Source organism: Babylonia areolata, chromosome 3, assembly GCF_041734735.1.
Source record: "Babylonia areolata isolate BAREFJ2019XMU chromosome 3, ASM4173473v1, whole genome shotgun sequence".
Lineage (NCBI taxonomy): Eukaryota > Metazoa > Mollusca > Gastropoda > Neogastropoda > Buccinidae > Babylonia > Babylonia areolata.
In genome coordinates this window covers 3,350,860-3,373,293 of record NC_134878.1, presented here as the reverse complement: position 1 = coordinate 3,373,293, position 22,434 = coordinate 3,350,860, and the positions used below count along the sequence as shown (strand labels likewise).

The following is a 22,434-nucleotide window of genomic DNA, read 5'->3' as shown; positions in this document are numbered from 1 at the left end:
ACAGAGAGAAGGGAGGGAGAGAGAGAGACAGAGACAGAGTGAGACAGAGAGGAGGGAGAGAGAAGGCAGGGAGAGAGAGAGGGGGGGGAGAGAGAAGGCAGGGAGAGAGAGGGGGGGGGAGAGAAGGCAGGGAGAGAGAGAGGGGGGGGGAGAGAGAAGGCAGGGAGAGAGAGAGGGGGGGGGGGAAAGAAAAGGCAGGGAGAGAGAGAGGGGGGGGGGGAGAGAGAAGGCAGGGAGAGAGAGAGGGGGGGGGGAGAGAGAAGGCAGGGAGAGAGAGGGGGTGGGGGTGGAGAGTGAGACAGAGAGAAGGGAGGGAGAGAGAGGGGGTGGGGGTGGAGAGTGAGACAGAGAGAAGGGAGGGAGAGAGAAGGCAGGGAGAGAGAGAGGGGGGAGAGAGAAGGCAGGGAGAGAGAGAGAGAGTGAGACAGAGAGAAGGGAGGGAGAGAGAAGGCAGGGAGAGAGAGAGGGGGGGGGAGAGAGTGAGACAGAGAGAGGGGAGGGAGAGGAGGGAGAGAGAGAGAGAGACAGAGAGAGGGAGGGAGAAAGAAAGAGATGAGGGGGGAAGAGAGAGTGAGACAGAGACAAGGGAGGGAGAGAGAGAGGGGGGAGAGAGAAGGCAGGGAGAGAGGGGAGGGGGAGAGAGAAGGCAGGGAGAGAGGGGAGGGGGGAGAGAGAAGGCAGGGAGAAACAGGGGGGAGAGAGTGAGACAGAAAGGGAGGGAGAGAGAGAGGGGGGAGAGAGAAGGCAGGGAGAGAGGGGAGGGGGAGAGAGAGAAGGCAGGGAGAGAGGGGAGGGGGGAGAGAGAAGGCAGGGAGAGAGGGGAGGGGGAGAGAGGGCAGGGAGAGAGGGGAGGGGGGGAGAGAGAAGGCAGGGAGAAACAGGGGGGAGAGAGTGAGACAGAAAGGGAGGGAGAGAGAGAGGGGGGAGAGAGAAGGCAGGGAGAGAGGGGAGGGGGGAGAGAGAAGGCAGGGAGAGACAGGGGGGAGAGAGTGAGACAGAGACAAGGGAGGGAGAGAGAGAGGGGGGAGAGAGAAGGCAGGGAGAGAGGGGAGGGGGAGAGAGAAGGCAGGGAGAGAGGGGAGGGGGAGAGAGAGAAGGCAGGGAGAGAGGGGAGGGGGGAGAGAGAAGGCAGGGAGAGAGGGGAGGGGGGAGAGAGAAGGCAGGGAGAGAGGGGAGGGGGAGAGAGAAGGCAGGGAGAGAGGGGAGGGGGGAGAGAGAAGGCAGGGAGAAACAGGGGGGAGAGAGTGAGACAGAAAGGGAGGGAGAGAGAGAGGGGGGAGAGAGAAGGCAGGGAGAGAGGGGAGGGGGGAGAGAGAAGGCAGGGAGAGACAGGGGGGAGAGAGTGAGACAGAGAAGGGAGGGAGAGAGAAGGGAGGGAGGGAGGGAGAGAGGGGGGAGAGAGGGGGGGAGAGAGTGAGACAGAGAGAGGGGAGGGAGAGAGGAGGGAGATAGAGAGGCAGAGACAGAGAGAGGGAGGGAGAGAGAAGGGAGGGAGGGAGAGAGAGAGGGGGGGGAGAGAGGGGGGGAGAGAGTGAGACAGAGAGAAGGGAGGGAGAGAGGAGGGAGATAGAGAGACAGAGACAGAGAGAGGGAGGGAGAAAGAAAGAGATGAAGAGTAAGAGGGAGAGAGGAATGTGGAGAGAAAAGGAGAGTGAGAGAGGGAGAGGGAGACAGACATGGGAAGAGAGAGAGAGAGAGAGAAAGAGGGAGATAGCCAGAGGGGGAGGGATAGAGGGAGAGGGACAGAGAGAGTCTGAGGGAGAGAGATAGACAGCGAGGGATAGAGAGAGAGGGAGGGGGAGAGAGGGAGAGAGATAAAGGGGGAGCGAGTCAACGAACAAACGAATGTAAGTTTATTTTTCATGGTATTAAGAAAGTTGGGGTTTTTTTCCACCCAGTCCTGGGGTTCAAAATCAAGAAAGAAAGAAAAGCACAATGAAAAGATAGAGAAAAGCGAAATAGGAAGAAGAAAGAAGAGAGAGAGAGAGAGAGAGGGGGGGGGGTTGGAGGGGATAGTGAAGAGAAAAGATGAGATGAGAGTGAGAGATATAGAAGAGAGACACTAAACAGACAGGCAGACAGACGGACAGACAGACAGACAGACAGGCAGGCAGACGGGCAGACAGACAGGCAGGCAGACGGACAGACAGACAGACAGACAGGCAGGCAGACAGACAGACAGGCAAGCAGGCAGACGGACAGACAGACAGGCAGGCAGACGACCAGACAGAAAGGAGATAGAGAGAGAAAGAGAGAGAGGGGCGGAGGGGGCGAATCAAATGTTACATTACAAAAGTTAAATCACAAGAGAGAGAGAGAGAGAGAGAGAGAGAGAGAGAGAGGGAGAGAGAGAGAGAGAGAGAGAGAGAGAGAGAGAGAGAGAGAGAGAGAGAGAGAATCAAAAGTTACATTACAAAAGTTAAATTACAAGAGGGAGAGACAGGGACAGATAGAGAGAGAGGGAGAGAAAGTCAAAATTTACGTTGCAAAAGTTGAACTGCAAGACAGGGAGGGAGAGAGAGAGAGAGAGAGAGAGAGAGAGAGAGAGAGAGAGAGAGAGAGAGAGAGAGAGAGACTGACCATTTTTCAGGCAGTTAAATGCTATACAAAAAAATCAATAAGGAGATGTTGAAACTGGCAATGCCCTTTCAACCACTGAAGCAGACAGAAGAATCCACTCTTCAGTGCACATTGAAAACGATCAGCACCTGTGAAAGGGTCCATGGCCCACAGCCCCGACTGCCTTTCAACACAGGCTGAAAGGAGACATTCACACACACGTTCTGAACGCACCACAGTTGACGCGCTCTAATCAAACTATACATGCGCCACACTTCAACAGTCATCCAGGCACACACAATTCAATACAAAAAGAATATGGGTATGCCCACTTGTGTGCACGAACGCTCGCACGTATACGTATACGCAAAGGAAGGCTCTCTCTCTCTCTCTCTCTCTCTCTCTCTCTCTCTCTCTCTCTCATACAGCCAGTGATAACACATGAATCACACATACACGGTTTTTTTCCCTTCTCCAATCCATACATACACACAGAAAACTAACACACTCTCTCTCTCCTCAACTCTAGATACAGATTCGTTGGATGATAGCAGTGAACCAGATTTACCAGTGATGGAGAGTGAATTTATGAATCACCCAATATCAAAAGAAGAAGTTTTGACTGCACTAAGAAAGTTTAAGAACCGTAAAACTGCAAGTCCTGGTGGAATCATCGGGAGGTCTTTAAAAGCTCCATGTGAAAAATTTATAGAATTTTTTTGTAAAATTCTTTAATATTTTATTTGATAAGGGTATTTTTCCCGACAGTTGGTGTGAACCGTTAACCATTCCACTCTACAAGAAAGGGGATATAAACAATACTAATAATTATAGAAGCATACCACTGTCCAATATCAGTAGCAACGTATTTAGTACAATCATTAAAAGTAGGCTTCAGGAATATGTAGAGCATAATATTACACGCGAACATCAAGCTGGCTTTAAACGAGGATATTCAACAACTTATCATGTTTACTCTTCTGGCTTCTATTCAAAAAAACAGTTTTCTCTAAATCGTAAGCTTTACGTAGCACTTACTGACTTTGAAAAGGCGTTTGATTCTATCAATAGAAATTTATTATGGCCTATTCTGATAGAACAAGGGATAACAGGGAAGCTCTTGAAGTGTATTAAATGTATGTACAGTTTAGGTAAAACAAGAATTAGATGTGGTAACAAACTTACAGATTATATCAATTTTACAAGGGGAGTAAAGCAGGTTTATGAGTGAAGTCCTATTTTGTTTTCTTTGTTTATAAATAAATCAGCACTGGAAGTAATAGACCAGGGAAGGCATGGTGCTAGATTCACAGCTGACTTCATAAAATTATATATTATTACCTGCTGATGATATCGTATTGCTCTCAGAGACTTTCATTGGTAAATAACTTGAAAAATCCAGCTACTAAATTGCAATTAAAGGTTAATCTTGATAAAAGTTATTTCATTGTTTTTTTTAGAAACGGGTGTTATTTGGCAGCAAGGGAAAGGTGGGTTTGCGATGGAATTGTTCTATCAGTTGTGAATGCTTACACATTTTTATACCTTGGCATTGTTTTCTCTGCTAGTTTGGGCTCTGGGGCTTCATGCAAAGACTTGTCTGGTAGAGCAAAGAATGCACTACTGCAAGCTATGAAGAGACTTTTTTGTTGAACAATAATTCTCTGGACATTTTTCTTTAATACTCGGATACAACCAATCGTACAGTATGGTTCAGAAATGTGGGGATTAGATAAGACTGCCACTGTACATTGTGAATCTGATCATTTATTTGGAGTGAAAATGTTTTGAGGAGTCGACACGAAAACACCTAATGATGTAGTGTAAGGGGAAACAAACAGATATCCACTATATATAAATTCTGCAGTAAACTGTGTTCGTTACTGGTTGAAACTGTTAAAGATGAACAATGATAGATTATCAAGCAAATCTTATAACATATATTATTTAGATCTTAGAGGGAAGAGAAAGTGGGTGTCAAATATACGAACATGTCTTTATGAATTCGGATTTGGGTATGTAAGGGCACTCCAAGAGGTAGGTGAAGAGACTATGATTTTTAAAACATTTCGTCAGCGTTTAATAGACTGTATGTGGCAAAATTGTGAGGAGCATGTACATCCGAGTGATAGATTTGATTTTTACAGATCGTATATTTCTACTCAGTGAAGAGCTATCTTGTATCTAACATGGGTCGTCATCTACGATTCATTTTGACTATATTTAGATTTGGTATTTCCGGAATTAATGCACATCAGTTTCGTTGTAAAAATGTAGGTAGTTCAGTCATGCTGTGTCCTTTTTGCAGGGAAACAACTGAAGACGAAGTTCACCTTGTGCTGAAGTGTCCTACCCTGAATGATCTCCGTTCGAAACATATTCCAAAGAAGTATTATGAATATCCAGGTTTGTTTAGATTATGTTTTTTGATGGCATCTGCTGATGATAGTATTATTCGAATGGTCTCTATATAGAGCTTCTAAGCTCAGACAGACAGTATTGTCTTAGTTTATTTCTTTATTAAACCGTGAAATCAGCTGCATAAACACTAACAGTTATGACATTTACAAATTTTGTTATCGCCCTTTCTTCATATGGGGCTGTAGCCTTAAATGAATAAACCATCTCAGTCTTAGTCTCAATCTCTCTCTCCCTCTCAAGCCACCAGTGATAACACACGAATCACACATACACGTTGTGGTTGTTTTTTTTTGCACCACTCCAAACACTGATACACATAGGAAACTTTCTCTTTCTCTCTCTCTCTCTCTCTCTCATACAACCAGTGATAACATATGAATCACACATACACGTTGTATGTTTTTTCACCAACCCATACACATACGCGCGCGCGCGCGCGCGCAAACACACACACACTCACACACACATACTCACAGTGAGACAGACAGACAGAGAGACAGACAGACAGAGACAGAGACAGACAGAGACAGAGAGAGAACACAAACACATATAGACCAGCACAAATACAGCACTGAATATTTTAAGTCTTTTCCGCTGACTGACACACAGCCTACAGAACTAGCTCATCTCTTCGCACACGCCGACAGCACAGACTGCACGTGTACAAAACATCCAGAACAGTAAAACATCCTGCCCCCATCTGTGAGGAAAGTGTGATAAAAGTGTTGAGAAGATGTGTGAGAAAAGTGTGAAAAACTGTCAGAAACGTGTTGTTGGGAGGAAAGTGTTGGGAAGAACTGTGAGAAATGTGTGAAGAACTGTGAGAAAAGTGTTGTGAAGAAATGTAAGGAAAGTGTGAAGAAATGTGAGGAAAATTTTTCCATGAACGGTGAAGAGGACAGCGTTGCCACGGAAAGTGTTGCAATTACCGTGAGGAGGACAGTGTTGCCACGGAAAGTGTTGCAATTACCGTGAGGAGGACAGTGTTGCCATGGAAAGTGTTGCAATTACCTTCAGGAGGGCAGTGTTGCCATGGAAAGTGTTGCCATTAATTACCGTGAAGAGGACAGTGTTGCCATGGAAAGTGTTGCAATTACCGTGAGGAGGACAGTGTTGCCATGGAAAGTATTGCCATTAATTACCGTGAAGAGGACAGTGTTGCCATGGAAAGTGTTGCAATTCCCGTGAGGAGGACAGTGTTGCCACGGAAAGTGTTGCAGTTACCGTGAGGAGGACAGTGTTGCCATGGAAAGTGTTGCAATTACCGTGAGGAGGACAGTGTTGCCACGGAAAGTGTTGCAATTACCGTGAGGAGGACAGTGTTGCCATGGAAAGTGTTGCAATTACCGTGAGGAGGACAGTGTTGCCATGGAAAGTGTTGCAATTACCGTGAGGAGGGCAGTGTTGCCACGGAAAGTGTTGCCATTAATTACCGTGAGGAGGACAGTTTTTGTCACGGAAAGTGTTGCCATTAATTACCGTGAGGAGGACAGTGTTGCCACGGAAAGTGTTGCCATTAATTACCGTGAGGAGGACAGTGTTGCCACGGAAAGTGTTGCCATTAATTACCGTGAGGAGGACAGCCTTGCCGAGCAGTGAGGGCTCTCACCTGAGGCCCATGAAGGGCATGGTCTGACGGCGGTGGTTCTGCATCAGCTTGAGGCGGATCATCCGGCTGCTGAAGAGCTGCAGGAAGGGCTTGCTCTCGCTCTTGTCCACCATGGCCTCATAGCGGTTCTGGTGCGAGTAGCGTAAGGGCAGCGGGTAGTCTGTGTAGTAGCGCTGTAGTACCATGGCCGACTTCATCCAGTCTGGATGGCCCGGGGCACTGGCTACGTCTGCCTTCCGATTTGTTGTTGTCGTCGTCGTTGTCCTAGTCTTCTTCTCCTCCTCCTCGTATCGGTAGTGAGGGTGAGGGCGGTGGCTGGGGAGGATGGTGGTTGTAGGAGTGGGTCGTGGTCCGGCAGGGTGGAATGATGGGGGTGTCTTCGGGTTCCGATTCGTCGTCCTCGTCCTCACGGTATTCTTCTTCTTCTCCTCGTGGTCCGGGTGGACTCTGGCCTGAATGGCGGCTGCAGGGATGTGTCTGTCTGCTTGGCTGCAATGTTGCTCTTCTTCACACTGTGCCAGCGGATTCTGTCTGCTTCTCTCCGAACTATTTCTAGGGCTTGTTTAGCTTCAGTCGGTCTGCTGAAAATCGGAGGTGGACACTGTTCTTGCTGCTTATAAACGATTCTGGATTGAAAAGTATGGTAAGAAGAATTCAAGTGAAGGCATCTGAGTTAGGAGTGAAAATAGGGTTTGCCAAAGAAACAACCGACCTTTTCGACTGTCTGTTAACTTATAGTCAGGAAAATAAAACGAGGACTCAATTATAAGCAGTCTGCTTAAAAAAGAAAAAGAAAAAGAAAACAAACTGTTTTCAAAAGTAAAACAAAAGTATTCCAGTTGCACAACTCAAACACATGAAACGAAAATGCGTTTTGTCAAGAAGAGTTCTCTCAAGACACGTAAAACCAAACGCTGTTGTTATCACTTGTTCACCAACAATAACAACATAAAAGAGAGAGAGAGAAACTGTTGACCACTTTTCCACTAGCCTGCTCTTCCTATGTGATGTACAAAGTTGTCCTGGAACACACAGCTGTAGAGCAACCCTCCCTTTGAAGAAGCTACCTCCTCCAACGACTCACTCACTGACTGTGTGTGGCTGGGACGCCGCCATGATTGCTGATATGGAGACCCCCTTGAAACAAAACAGCTCCGGCACCGACACCCAGCCTGGGGATTAACTGGCCTCTGTGAACCACAGCCCAGCTTGTGCCCCCCACACCCCTCTCCCTCACTCCCTGCTGCCTCTAATCCCAATTACTTCCACCCACCCGTGCAGCAGTTCTGCTCACAACGTGTTCTCCAGATCCGTGTGGCTTGGCGCAGCAGAGCGACAAAACTGATCATGGGTTTGCACAGCAAAGCGAAATCAGGGCCTGTGCCACCACGTCCTCACCGCTCAGCCAGGCGGGAAGGAGATCCTCTTAAGTCGTCACACACCGCATGAAAACACGACTGACTGTTTTATAGTCCCGGGAATAAACTTTTCGGAGACTGTTTGTTGTCCACAGGCCGAGTTAGAGTTGTTTTTTTCTTCACAATTGAAGAGACTCCGGAAGGAGGATCTCTTATGGGGTAGTGTCGTTCTTTTCCAACCACGTGTCCACACAACACCACCAACAACAACAAAGACATGCACTGCACTCTTTTGTGACAGTCCTTTTCATTTCCACGTTAACCTTTCTCAGCTTTACGTTTCTTGATGATCTATAACTGACACACAAACCGCTTAATTAGCTTTGGATTTCACCACTTTAGGCTCCAACACTTTCACAAAGGCACAGGATTCCCACTTAACACACAATCATCTTGTAAAAACAGGCTGTAGTTTTTGGAAGTCACAATGCAAGTGATGTCGAAATCACACAACGCTCAAGAGAGAACCCTGTTGAAAACTGCCCCAACGGGCATTGTATTGCAGTCCAGTCGACCACAGAAGACACATACATTACAACCGCGCAGAAAAAAAGGCGCCCCCCCCCCCCCCCCAAAAATAAACATACAGACACATTCGATGTCACAATACTTTCACTTCACAGGAACTCAACAATTCAAGAATTAAACAACAAAAAAAAAAAAAAAAAGAAAGAAAGAATTACGATGAAAGATTATTTCTTATAAGTTTTGTTTTAATAAATCATTTCAGTGTGTCTCGTCTATCAGGAAAGAAACCCACGACAAACAGACCGACCAAGTGAAGAACAAAAAAAAACCCAGTCAGGATTCCACAGGACACCTGGGCAGCCAGAAAGAAGTCAGACGACCAGCGACAACAGGAACAGACGGTGTTTAGGTCTGAATGTTCTTCATCAGCATCACACTCACGTCTCTCTCTCCCTCTCTGCCCCCCCTCTCTCTCCCTCTTTCTCCTCCTCTTCACCCTTCAACACAATGGCCACACCAGCTCCCAGGATGTTATTGATTTCCGCTCCCCAAATCCCCACCACCACACTGGTCAGAAGTGGAAAAAAGCCGGAGGGATCTATATTATTGACGCTCCACACACACACTGAGCAATGGGTATCAGTCTTCAGCACTGTGACCAACGATTCAACGTGCTGTTTCCCTCCTTCCTTCTTGCACACACACACACACACACACACACACACAGAGCCACACACACACACACACACTCCCACCCCTCCCCCCATTTCCCACACAAAAGGCGAGGAGCAAAAGGTGCCGTTATCGAGTGTGGAGTCCAAGCCAGAGGAATAAACAGCTTTTCAATATAGTTCCCTGGCACCAGTGTCGGGTGGAGATCTGATAGGTTTCAGGGTGGCGGAGTGAGGTTTGTGTGGGGTAGGTGGGCCTGCAGTGTGTGATAAAGACGTTTTGTGTCAGAAGGCACACCGTTCAGGCCTCACACTTATTAACAGGTTCAGCTGTGTCGGCTTTGAACCTCAAGCTGCTCATTTTGATCATAAAAAATAACTGCTCTGGGCTGGGGGTTGGAGCATGGGGGGTTCGGAGGGGGGTGGGGGGGTGGGGATTTTGGTTGTGCATGCGCGCGCGCGTGTGTGTATGTGTGTGTTAGGTGTGTGGTGTTGTGGTGTGGTGTGGTGTGGTGTGGTGTGCGTGTGTGTGTGTGTGTGTGTGTGTGTTAGGTTTAAACAGTATTTTATTTGGAACATGTCACAATGCAATACAACACAGATATCGATGAACAGGACAACAAGAAAATCTTATATAAAGTCATGTCCTGATACATATACATCCTGAATATGTGACGGATGTCATCATAACTAGAAGTTAAGACTTGAACATACATGAGTTTTGAACAAAACTAAGCTGAGATAAAAATAAAGTGAAGAAAATGTGTGTGTGTGTGTGTGTGTGTGTGTGTGTGTGTGTGTGTGTGTGTGTGTGTGTGTGTGTGTGTGGCCGGGGAGGGCCTGTATGTCTGTCCTACCTGTGGGTGTGTGAATCGTGATGATGCATGGAGGACTGTTCCACCGACTTTTTCCGATATGTTCATGACGATGTAGCTATTTTCATCCTCTTTCTAGATGTTCATGACGATGTAGCCCTTTTCCTCTTTCTATATGTTCATGACGATGTAGCTGTTTTCACCCTCTTTCTATATCTTCATGACGATGTAGCCCTTTTCCTCTTTCTATATGTTCATGACGATGTAGCTGTTTTCATCCTCTTTCTATATGTTCATGACGATGTAGCTGTTTTCCTCTTTCTATATGTTCATGACGATGTAGCCCTTTTCCTCTTTCTATATGTTCATGACGATGTAGCTGTTTTCATCCTCCTTCTATATGTTCATGACGATGTAGCTGTTTTCACCCTCTTTCTATATGTTCATGACGATGTAGCTGTTTTCCTCTTTCTATATGTTCATGACGATGTAGCTGTTTTCACCCTCTTTCTATATGTTCATGACGATGTAGCTGTTTTCATCCTCTTTCTATATGTTCATGACGATGTAGCTGTTTTCACCCTCTTTCTAGATGTTCATGACGATGTAGCTGTTTTCACCCTCTTTCTATATGTTCATGACGATGTAGCTGTTTTCACCCTCTTTCTATATGTTCATGACGATGTAGCCCTTTTCACCCTCTTTCTATATCTTCAAGACGATGTAGCCCTTTTCAACCTCTTTCTATATCTTCATGACGATGTAGCTGTTTTCACCCTCTTTCTAGATGTTCATGACGATGTAGCTGTTTTCACCCTCTTTCTAGATGTTCATGACGATGTAGCTGTTTTCACCCTCTTTCTAGATGTTCATGACGATGTAGCTGTTTTCGCCCTCTTTCTAGATGTTCATGACGATGTAGCTCTTTCACCCTCTTTCTAGATGTTCATGACGATGTAGCTGTTTTCATCCTCTTTCTATATCTTCATGACGATGTAGCACTTTTCATCCTCTTTCTATATGTTCATGACGATGTAGCTGTTTTCGCCCTCTTTCTAGATGTTCATGACGATGTAGCTATTTTCATCCTCCTTCTAGATGTTCATGACGATGTAGCTGTTTTCATCCTCTTTCTAGATGTTCATGACGATGTAGCTGTTTTCATCCTCTTTCTATATGTTCATGATGATGTAGCTCTTTTCATCCTCTTTCTATATGTTCATGACGATGTAGCCCTTTTCATCCTCTTTCTATATGTTCATGACGATGTAGCCCTTTTCATCCTCTTTCTATATGTTCATGACGATGTAGCTGTTTTCATCCTCTTTCTATATGTTCATGACGATGTAGCTGTTTTCACCCTCTTTCTATATGTTCATGACGATGTAGCTGTTTTCACCCTCTTTCTAGATGTTCATGACGATGTAGCTGTTTTCACCATCTTTCTAGATGTTCATGACGATGTAGCTGTTTTCACCCTCTTTCTATATCTTCATGACGATGTAGCTGTTTTCGCCCTCTTTCTAGATGTTCATGACGATGTAGCTCTTTTCACCCTCTTTCTAGATGTTCATGACGATGTAGCTGTTTTCACCCTCTTTCTAGATGTTCATGACGATGTAGCTGTTTTCACCCTCTTTCTAGATGTTCATGACGATGTAGCTGTTTTCACCCTCTTTCTAGATGTTCATGACGATGTAGCTGTTTTCGCCCTCTTTCTAGATGTTCATGACGATGTAGCTGTTTTCGCCCTCTTTCTAGATGTTCACGACGATGTAGCTCTTTTCACCCTCTTTCTATATCTTCATGACGATGTAGCTGTTTTCGCCCTCTTTCTAGATGTTCATGACGATGTAGCCGTTTTCACCCTCTTTCTATATTTTCATGACGATGCAGCTGTTTTCACCCTCTTTCTATATGTTCATGACGATGTAGCCCTTTTCACCCTCTTTCTATATGTTCATGACGATGTAGCCCTTTTCACCCTCTTTCTATATGTTCATGACGATGTAGCCCTTTTCACCCTCTTTCTATATCTTCATGACGATGTAGCTGTTTTCATCCTCTTTCTATATGTTCATGACGATGTAGGTGTTTTCACCCTCTTTCTATATCTTCATGACGATATAGCTGTTTTCATCCTCTTTCTATATGTTCATGACGATGTAGCTGTTTTCACCCTCTTTCTATATGTTCATGACGATGTAGCCCTTTTCATCCTCCTTCTATATGTTCATGACGATGTAGCCCTTTTCACCCTCTTTCTAGATGTTCATGACGATGTAGCCCTTTTCATCCTCCTTCTATATGTTCATGACGATGTAGCTGTTTTCACCCTCTTTCTAGATGTTCATGACGATGTAGCCCTTTTCACCCTCTTTCTAGATGTTCATGACGATGTAGCCCTTTTCACCCTCTTTCTAGATGTTCATGACGATGTAGCCCTTTTCATCCTCCTTCTATATGTTCATGACGATGTAGCTGTTTTCACCCTCTTTCTAGATGTTCATGACGATGTAGCCCTTTTCACCCTCTTTCTAGATGTTCATGACGATGTAGCCCTTTTCACCCTCTTTCTAGATGTTCATGACGATGTAGCCCTTTTCATCCTCCTTCTATATGTTCATGACGATGTAGCTGTTTTCACCCTCTTTCTAGATGTTCATGACGATGTAGCCCTTTTCACCCTCTTTCTAGATGTTCATGACGATGTAGCTGTTTTCACCCTCTTTCTATATGTTCATGACGATGTAGCTGTTTTCACCCTCTTTCTATATGTTCATGACGATGTAGCTGTTTTCACCCTCTTTCTATATGTTCATGACGATGTAGCCCTTTTCATCCTCTTTCTATATGTTCATGACGATGTAGCTGTTTTCACCCTCTTTCTATATGTTCATGACGATGTAGCCCTTTTCATCCTCTTTCTATATGTTCATGACGATGTAGCTCTTTTCATCCTCCTTCTATATGTTCATGACGATGTAGCCCTTTTCACCCTCTTTCTATATGTTCATGACGATGTAGCCCTTTTCATCCTCCTTCTATATGTTCATGACGATGTAGCTGTTTTCACCCTCTTTCTATATGTTCATAACGATGTAGCTGTTTTCACCCTCTTTCTAGATGTTCATGACGATGTAGCCCTTTTCACCCTCTTTCTATATGTTCATGACGATGTAGCTGTTTTCACCCTCTTTCTATATGTTCATGACGATGTAGCTGTTTTCACCCTCTTTCTAGATGTTCATGACGATGTAGCTGTTTTCACCCTCTTTCTAGATGTTCATGACGATGTAGCCCTTTTCACCCTCTTTCTATATGTTCATGACGATGTAGCCCTTTTCACCCTCTTTCTAGATGTTCATGACGATGTAGCTGTTTTCACCCTCTTTCTAGATGTTCATGACGATGTAGCCCTTTTCACCCTCTTTCTATATGTTCATGACGATGTAGCTGTTTTCACCCTCTTTCTAGATGTTCATGACGATGTAGCCCTTTTCACCCTCTTTCCCCATGATGTATATTTTTTCTGTGGAAACCTGGAGAGACGTTTTTCAATGATGAATGCTAACGTGAACAGAATGATACAACATGTCAGGTGACTTATATATAACTATATATTATTTTCATGGCGTTTATTCATTTATCTGTTTATGAAAAAGTCATGTTTTACGCAGAAAAAAAATAAAAAGCGGACACATTCACTCATGTCATCAGGACGTGATGTCAAAAACGTCAAGGATCTCTCTCTCTCTCTCTGTGAGACAGACTGGCAGGGGAAGAAAATGTAAGAACTCAACCGAACCTTAGATGCCAGCACACACCGAACTATGATTATGCTGGCATTCAAACAAATGAATCCTTCTCTTGGAAAGCAGGTCCAGTGTCAGAGAATGACGGGTGTGAGGAAGCCGACAGCTGTGTGACAGGTGGTTATCAACGTACCACCACAACCCCGTACAGGACTGGAACCCATCATCAGTGGCCTCGCTGACAAACTACTGTGGACAGTGCCAAACACAACCCGTGCGGCTACTGGACAGGACAGGATAGAGAGAGAGAGAGAGGGGGGGGGGGGAGGCAGGGATAGAGAGGGGTGAAAGAGAGGTAAGGAAGGACAGAAAGACAGGGAAGGGGTGGAGAGGGAGGAAGGACTCCACACTGTCAACTCGGAGTGACTTTCCTGACTTTGGTCAACAGCCCCTGTGTTGACAGCTGTCTTCTGACAACAACACAACAGCCCCTGTGTTGACAGCTGTCTTCTGACAACAACACAACAGCCCCTGTGTTGACAGCTGTCTTCTAACAACAACACAACAGCCCCTGCCTTGACAGCTGTCTTCTGACAACAACACAACAGCCCCTGCCTTGACAGCTGTCTTCTGACAACAACACAACAGCCCCTGTCTTGACAGCTGTCTTCTGACAACAACACAACAGCCCCTGCCTTGACAGCTGTCTTCTGACAACAACACAACAGCCCCTGTCTTGACAGCTGTCTTCTGACAACAACACAACAGCCCCTGTGTTGACAGCTGTCTTCTGACAACAACACAACAGCCCCTGTGTTGACAGCTGTCTTCTGACAACAACACAACAGCCCCTGCCTTGACAGCTGTCTTCTGACAACAACACAACAGCCCCTGCCTTGACAGCTGTCTTCTGACAACGACACAACAGCCCCTGTCTTGACAGCTGTCTTCTGACAACGACACAACAGCCCCTGTGTTGACAGCTGTCTTCTGACAACAACACAACAGCCCCTGTGTTGACAGCTGTCTTCTGACAACAACACAACAGCCCCTGCCTTGACAGCTGTCTTCTGACAACAACACAACAGCCCCTGTGTTGACAGCTGTCTTCTGACAACAACACAACAGCCCCTGCCTTGACAGCTGTCTTCTGACAACGACACAACAGCCCCTGCGTTGACAGCTGTCTTCTGACAACAACACAACAGCCCCTGTGTTGACAGCTGTCTTCTGACAACAACACAACAGCCCCTGTGTTGACAGCTGTCTTCTGACAGCAACACAACAGCCCCTGCCTTGACAGCTGTCTTCTGACAACAACACAACAGCCCCTGTCTTGACAGCTGTCTTCTGACAACAACACAACAGCCCCTGCCTTGACAGCTGTCTTCTGACAACAACACAACAGCCCCTGTCTTGACAGCTGTCTTCTGACAGCAACACAACAGCCCCTGCCTTGACAGCTGTCTTCTGACAACAACACAACAGCCCCTGCCTTGACAGCTGTCTTCTGACAACAACACAACAGCCCCTGTCTTGACAGCTGTCTTCTGACAGCAACACAACAGCCCCTGCCTTGACAGCTGTCTTCTGACAACAACACAACAGCCCCTGCCTTGACAGCTGTCTTCTGACAACAACACAACAGCCCCTGTCTTGACAGCTGTCTTCTGACAACAACAACACAACAGCCCCTGCCTTGACAGCTGTCTTCTGACAACAACAACACAACAGCCCCTGCCTTGACAGCTGTCTTCTGAGAACAGCACAACAGCCCCTGCCTTGACAGCTGTCTTCTGATAACAACACAAACAAACAAAAAACAAAACAACCCCCCCTCCGACTCTCCCCTCCCCTCACACACACACACATGGACACAGACAGACAGACAGACAGACAGACACACACAACACACACAGAGACTCGCGCGCGCGCGCACACACACACACACACACACACAGAGAAACTAACACACACACACAAACAGAGAGAAAACCACAGGCACTCCCCATGTGACCCAGGCACACAGTCGAACACCCAGCACTCAGTGTAAGCTGAATCCGTTCCTCACGGTCAACAACAAGGGGAGGGAATTCAAAACGTCTCCCACGTTCGTGATCTTTGCTCATTGGAACAACCACCTGCATGGATTAATCCCGTCGTGCTCAATGGTATGGAGGGGAAGAAGGGAGGCCGGCCGCGCGCCAGCAGGCTGCCATCTTGCTGGAGGCTACTGCCAGCCGCGCGCGCCTCTCCCTCTCTCTCTGAGTCGAGTCTCTCTAATTAAGCTGGCAAATCTGTTGTGGCTAAAAAATTATTTTGGTTTTAATGTATATAAACAACTGGACAAGAGAGAGAGGGAGGGAAATTGGTTACTCAGCTGTAAAATATCAACTGTGACAAAAACTTACAGAAGGGAGGCGGGCAAAGAGAAAACGAGATGAAGGTGATGGCACACACAGAGAATGAATGAATGAATGAATGAATGAATCTTTATTTTCCAACGGTGAAGATATAAGCACTTTGGCCGACTTACACATCTGCCGTTGTTAGAGAGAGAGAGAGAGAGAGAGAGAGAGAGAGAGAGTTTTCGGTTGTTGGTTTCTTGTTTGTTTTGTTGTTGTTGTTCTTGTTTGTTGTTGTTGTTTTTTGTAGGACCTCCAACCTCCTAGCTAATTTTTCCCACTTTCTTCACACACCCCCCCCCCCCGCCCCCTCCCCCCCTTTTTTTTGTCACACACAAACTGACGCTGTTTTTTTGTGTGTGTGTCTGTTGTGGGGCCTCAAACCAATTTTTCCTGCTTTCTGTTTTTCCCCTCTGTTTTATTTTCTGATTTTCTCTTTTTCTTTCGGATTTTTTCTTTTGTTTTCCTTCTTTTTTTTTCTAGTCTACTTTCATTTTCTTTTCTTTTACAACCATTAATGCACAGTTCTTTGTCTGCCTGTCTATCTATTGATGGACAACATTTGTCGACTTTAGTGTACGATTTGCTATATGAACTTTGTCCAAGACACATTTTTTGTGTGTTTTTTTAAGCTTTTTTTTTCATTAAAAAAAATCTTTTCTTTTTTTTTTCAATTGTTTATTCTTTTTTTCATTTATTTTCATCATTATTTTTTATCATTATCATTTCATTTTATTTCAATTTTATTTCTATTTTCTATTATCATTATTATTATCATTATTTTAATATTCATTTACTTCTCTATTTCTTTCTTTTTTTCTTCTTTTTTTTTTCTCAGGGCCTGATTAAGCGCGTTGGGTTACGCTGCTGGTCAGGCATCTGCTTAGCAGATGTGGTGTAGCGTATACTGTAATCATTATTATCATTAGTCGTTATCATTATCATTATGGTCAAGACTAAGAGAGAGAGAGAGAGAGAGAGAGAGAGAGAGAGAGAGAGAGAGAGAGAGAGAGAGAGAGATGTCAAAAATGAAAGATCGCTTGTTTACTTCTTTTTTTTTTTAACAAATAGTACTCTTTTTCTTACCTACTGTCGCAGTTCATTGCCAAACAACGATTAAATATTTTGCTGAAAATGTCTACACTCTACTACTGTCCAGCTGTGAAATGAACGTTGCCTGCCTCTAGCAAGATGGACGCTGCCAGCCTCTAGCAAGATGGAGAACCGGCTGCCGTGCGTGGCGGTGTTTATGTTACCGCGGCTGCCACTCCTTCCATTCAGCCCAGTGATTGATCCAGACCAAAACCAAAACCAAAATAAACAAACAAAAATGGAAGAGAGAGAGAGAGAGAGACAGAGAGAGACAGACAGAGACAGAGACAGAGGTAGAGAGTTACAATCGGACAGAGGGAGGAAGTGGGATGGTCAGAAACAGAGACACAAGACAGATAATAAAGAAATACCTTCGTGAACAGACTTTTTTCTTTCTTTGCGGAATTCTCTAATTTTTTTTTTTTTTTAATGCAGTGCAATTTCAGCCTCTCTCTGTGTCTGTCTGTCTCTCTGTCTGTCTGTCTCTTAGTTTTCGTTGCAGTGTGTAGAAGCTTACAAAGTTCAATCAGCCCCACCCCCCATCCCCTCCAAAAAGCATTACCTGCATGTTTGACTTGCAGTCTGACCGGCTGCTCTTGAAAGAGCGTTGTGTTGTAGTTTTAGTGACGCACGCACGACGCATTACACGGGTCACTGCTATACTGATACTTGAGCGTCCACAGCGACAGTCATATCCACTGCCGTAATGGACACACACACACACGACACACACACACACACACACAGCGCGGTTACTGCTTTTCCGGGTTAATTTCACCCGTCCGACTGTTTGCGTTGAAATGGCCAATATACACACCTATATAGACACGTAACATCACTTCCAAACGTGTTCCGAACAAGCCAACCGAAGCAAAGTGGTGGTTTCAGCCAAGCAGTGTTTGGCGTTCAGCAGAGAAAGAAAGCAGCCAGGTTTCAGCCTGTCGCCTGTATCGTTCTCCTGAGCAGCTTGATGGTCCGTCTGGCTTCACCAAGGAGTCACATGCTTTCCTCTCTCTCTTCTTCTTCTTCTGCGTTCACTCGTATGCACACGAGTGGGCTTTTACGTGTATGACCGTTTTTACCCCGCCATGTAGGCAGCCATACTCCGTTTTCGGGGGTGTGCATGCTGGGTATGTTTTTGTTTCCATAACCCACCGAACGCTGACATGGATTACAGGATCATTAACGTGCGTATTTGATCTTCTGCTTGCATATACACACGAAGGGGGTTCAGGCACTAGCACTGCACATACGTTGACCTGGGAGATCGTAAAAATCTCCACCCTTTACCCACCAGGCGCCGTCACCGTGATTCGAACCCGGGACCCTCAAACTGACAGTCCAACGCTTTAACCACTCGGCTATTGCGCCCGTCATTTCCTCTCTCTCCACAATCAGGTTTTTTTCGCTCTGCTTGATATCAGACGCAGGAAGGAGTTTCAAAACACACAAAAGAATAAAAACACTGGGGAGGAATGATATGTGTGTGTATGTGTAATAATGATAATAACAATTATAATATAATATAAAAAAAATCGAAAAACAAACAAACAAAAACGAATGGTGGGTTTTCATGAGTGTTGTATGTACTCAAAGCCAAGCCAATAATCTTGAGTTGTTTTAATCGTTTTAACCGATGATGTGTGAGATTTAGGCCTGCATTTGCTTACGGACAGCACCCGGCTAGGACTCTTACACGTGTTCAATGACTCACATATTTTCTGAATCTCCCCACAAAACGTCCCTCCCCCCACATATAATATATATTATATAAATGTAATACAAATCCATTGGTGGGCAACCATTTTTCACAGTCAGTTCCATATTCATAACACTCTTTTCAAGGCGTGTTTCAAAACACATTGTTTAAGAAAATGTCCTGACATCATTCGTATTTCTGACATAATATATCAGTTCCTGCCTGTACAACTCTTCTCTCTCTCTCTCTCTCTCTCTCCACCATGTGTGTGTGTGTGTGTGTGTGTGTGTGTGTGTGTGTGTGTGTGTGTGTGTGTGTGTGTGTTTCTTAGCCTGTCTGATTTTATGTATCTTTTTCTCTCCCCCTTTATCTCTATCTCTGTCTGAATCTCTTTCTCAGAAGCAGAAGAAGAAAAGAGAGAGAGAGGGAGGGAGGGAGGGAGGGAGGGAGGAGGGGACAAAGAACTCTGATCACAAAATATCGTTCACTTATGTTGTCTTTTTTGTGGTTGTCCCCCCCACCCCACTCTCTCCACACGGCGATGTTTGCCAAGAGAGGTAACTGCGTCAGCGTCATTCCCACTGATCAGAAACTTATGATCTCCCCTCTCTCTCTGGTTTCCCCACCCCCACCCCCCTCCACACACACACACATACCTCTCTCTGGTCTCTGGTCTAGAGGATGGAGGGGAGGGGAGGGAGGGGGGGGGGCCTGGGGGGGAAGCGGGTACACACTCATGTCTAGATGTTAAGTTTACACACCTCTCATGAATGACTACCAAGTAAATAAATCGATCAATGTACGAAAGGAAAACAAATGATTGAAATACACAATATGAGGCAAAGCCCCTTCACCAGACGTTAATGATAATATAGAGATGAATAAGTAACTATATCATCAAATGAATAAATAAACAAAGTAACGAATAAACTAAATGATGAATAAATGGATTAATATATGAACAAGGGATTTTTATCAATATATCAACAAACAAGTGAATGATGAACTAATAAAATAAACCATATCACCGGGGCCATATCACCTTGATACTAATTAACTAACTAGCCAACTAGTTGGGGTTTTTGTTGTCGTTTTTTTTTGTTTTTTTATAATCAACATTTAAAAAAATTTTCTTTTACAATGGGACAAATATGCAACAACAAAAACAACAATTTCACACCATATACCATTGTAATAAACTAAAGACATTAATAATAATAAGTAAAATAGGATAAAGTAGATAGGGCATAAGTCAATAGATGAGTTTTGTTTGAGTCAGCAATGACAGTTTACCCATGAGTCAATCACATCAATCATCAGATAATGATATTTATCAAACAAAAACAAAAACAAAACAAAAACAAAAAGAACAACAAAAAACACACACACACAAACAAAAACATCATCACACCAAAAATCCCATGGGAAGAAGTGGTAAAAAATAGGACATCTGACAATAAAATAAGTATGAACAACTGGGGAAAAGAAAACATTGGCTTATAAAAGTTCTATAGCACATCAAATCTGGATACTTCATTTTTTTTACATAAGCTAGCCAACTAGCTAACAAGCTAACCAGCTAACTTACTAACTAGCTAAATAGCTAACTAACCAACTAACCGCTTAACTTGCTAGCTAACTAACTAACTAGCTAAGTAACTAACCAGCTAACTAACCCGGTAACCAACTAGGTAACTAACTGACTGACTAATTAACTAATTAACTAGCTAACTAACTAATTAACAAACTGAATGAATGAATGAATGATTAGGAGAAGGAAAGGAGTGGTTAAAGTAAAATACACTATCCAACGTTCATCAGACATTAAAATGAACATAATATAATAAACAGCCCTTGCCACCTCCAACAGAAGTCTACTGCCCAGGGCAGAGCGGAACATTGCCCAACTACTCAGATACCTTCCAAGTGCTGTATGGGGCAAATTCCGGTAAAATACCACTCGCACCTCCCACCGCACCCCGTTAAGCAGCAGGACACTCCAACACAAACCCTTACACAAACCAAGCAACTAGACACCATGGTTGAGAAAAACAACAACAACACACACACAGACACAGACTCACACACTTCTTTCTGTAACCACCTCCAACCCACCTCCACCCCTCCAACAACAAAAACATCACACACAGACCGAGAAACACACACACACACACACACACACACACACACAACCACCACCACACCTACCAATAACAAAACAAAAAGTACCACCCCCCACTCACCGCTTAAAGACTGGACCAGCACCAACACCCGCCACAGCACTGGGGGGAGGAGGGAGGATGAGCTCCACCACCCCCACCCTCCCCTTCCGTTCAGCAGGCCGGCTCACGGCGGGGATCCGCAACGACCTGGGGGGCTGCTGGTCCACCGACACTGCTGCCGACGCCGACACCGATGCCGCTGCGGCCAGGATGTGTTGGGCCTGTCTCCTGGCCAGGTTGTCGATCAGCTGACGGACAGTGGGCACCTTGGCCCCGTGGTGCAGGTGCAGGCAGGGTAGTGGGGGGGCCGTGGGGGCCTGGGGTTTGGGCCTGCCCTGCTGCTGCTGTTTTTGCTGTTGTTGTTGCTTCTGTGGTGGTGATAGTGGTTGTTGTTGCTTCTGTGGTGGTGATAGTGGTTGTTGTTGCTTCTGTGGTGGTGATAGTGGTTGTTGTTGTTGCTGTGGTTGTTGTTGCTGCTGTGGTTGTTGTTTCTGCTGTGGTTGTTTCTGCTGTGGTGGTTGTTGCTGCTGTTCCTGTCGCTGGCAGTGGTGGAGGAGAGGCAGGCGCGTGTCATGGGAAGAGGAGGGGGCAGGTTTAGGGGGGTGGGAGGGTTTGGGGGCGGGAAGGGGCACGGGAGCCCCGTGGCTGTAGAGCTGGGCCAGCAGCGGGCAGCCGGCCGGGAGACGCAAGGTGCCGTCAGGTTCAAACCTCAGTCCGGCGACAGGCCGGTCCCTGGTGGGCACTGCTGCTGGGGGCATCAGGTGTAGTGTAGTGTGTGTGTGTGTGTGTGTGTGTGTGTGTGTGTGTGTGTGTGTGTGTGTGTGTGTGTGTGTGTGTGTGTGTGTGTGTGTGTGTGTGTGTGTGTGTGAGTGAGTGAGTGAGTGTGTGTGTGTGTGTGTGTGTGTGTGTGTGTGTGTGTGTGTGTGTGTGTGTGTGTGTGTGTGTGCGTGCGTGCGTGCGTGCATGCGTGCGTGGAATGAATTAGCAGATCTATGGACATTTTCGTTTTTTTACCAAAGGATTCACCACTTTTTGTGCCCATTAATCTGACATATTCTCTTTTCTATATTGCGATGATGAAAGTTGATGGCAGTTATAAAGATGGTGCTACAGGGATCCATTAAGTTTGGCACTGTTTGACAACACTGCACCCTGTTCATACATCCCGGTGTCAGCCAGGCTGGAAGATACACACACCTGCAGTGTTTGCCAGGAAATGTGAGCAACTCATCCGATGACGATCCGTAAAGTGGATCAAATCAAATCAAAAACACTTTATTAATCCACATGGAAATTAAGT

At 45.4% G+C, this 22,434-nt stretch overlaps 1 protein-coding gene across 1 annotated transcript in view; it reads right to left on the bottom strand.

Moving 5' to 3' along the window:
* LOC143280233 (uncharacterized) overlaps nucleotides 1–21,892 on the bottom strand; it is a 97,445-nt gene extending 75,553 nt beyond the window's left edge. The window contains exon 1 of the mRNA XM_076584866.1: nucleotides 21,156–21,892. Within this exon, the coding sequence (XP_076440981.1) occupies nucleotides 21,156–21,892 (737 nt within the window). The remainder of the gene's footprint in view (nucleotides 1–21,155) is intronic.
* Between the last annotated feature and the right edge of the window lie 542 nt (nucleotides 21,893–22,434).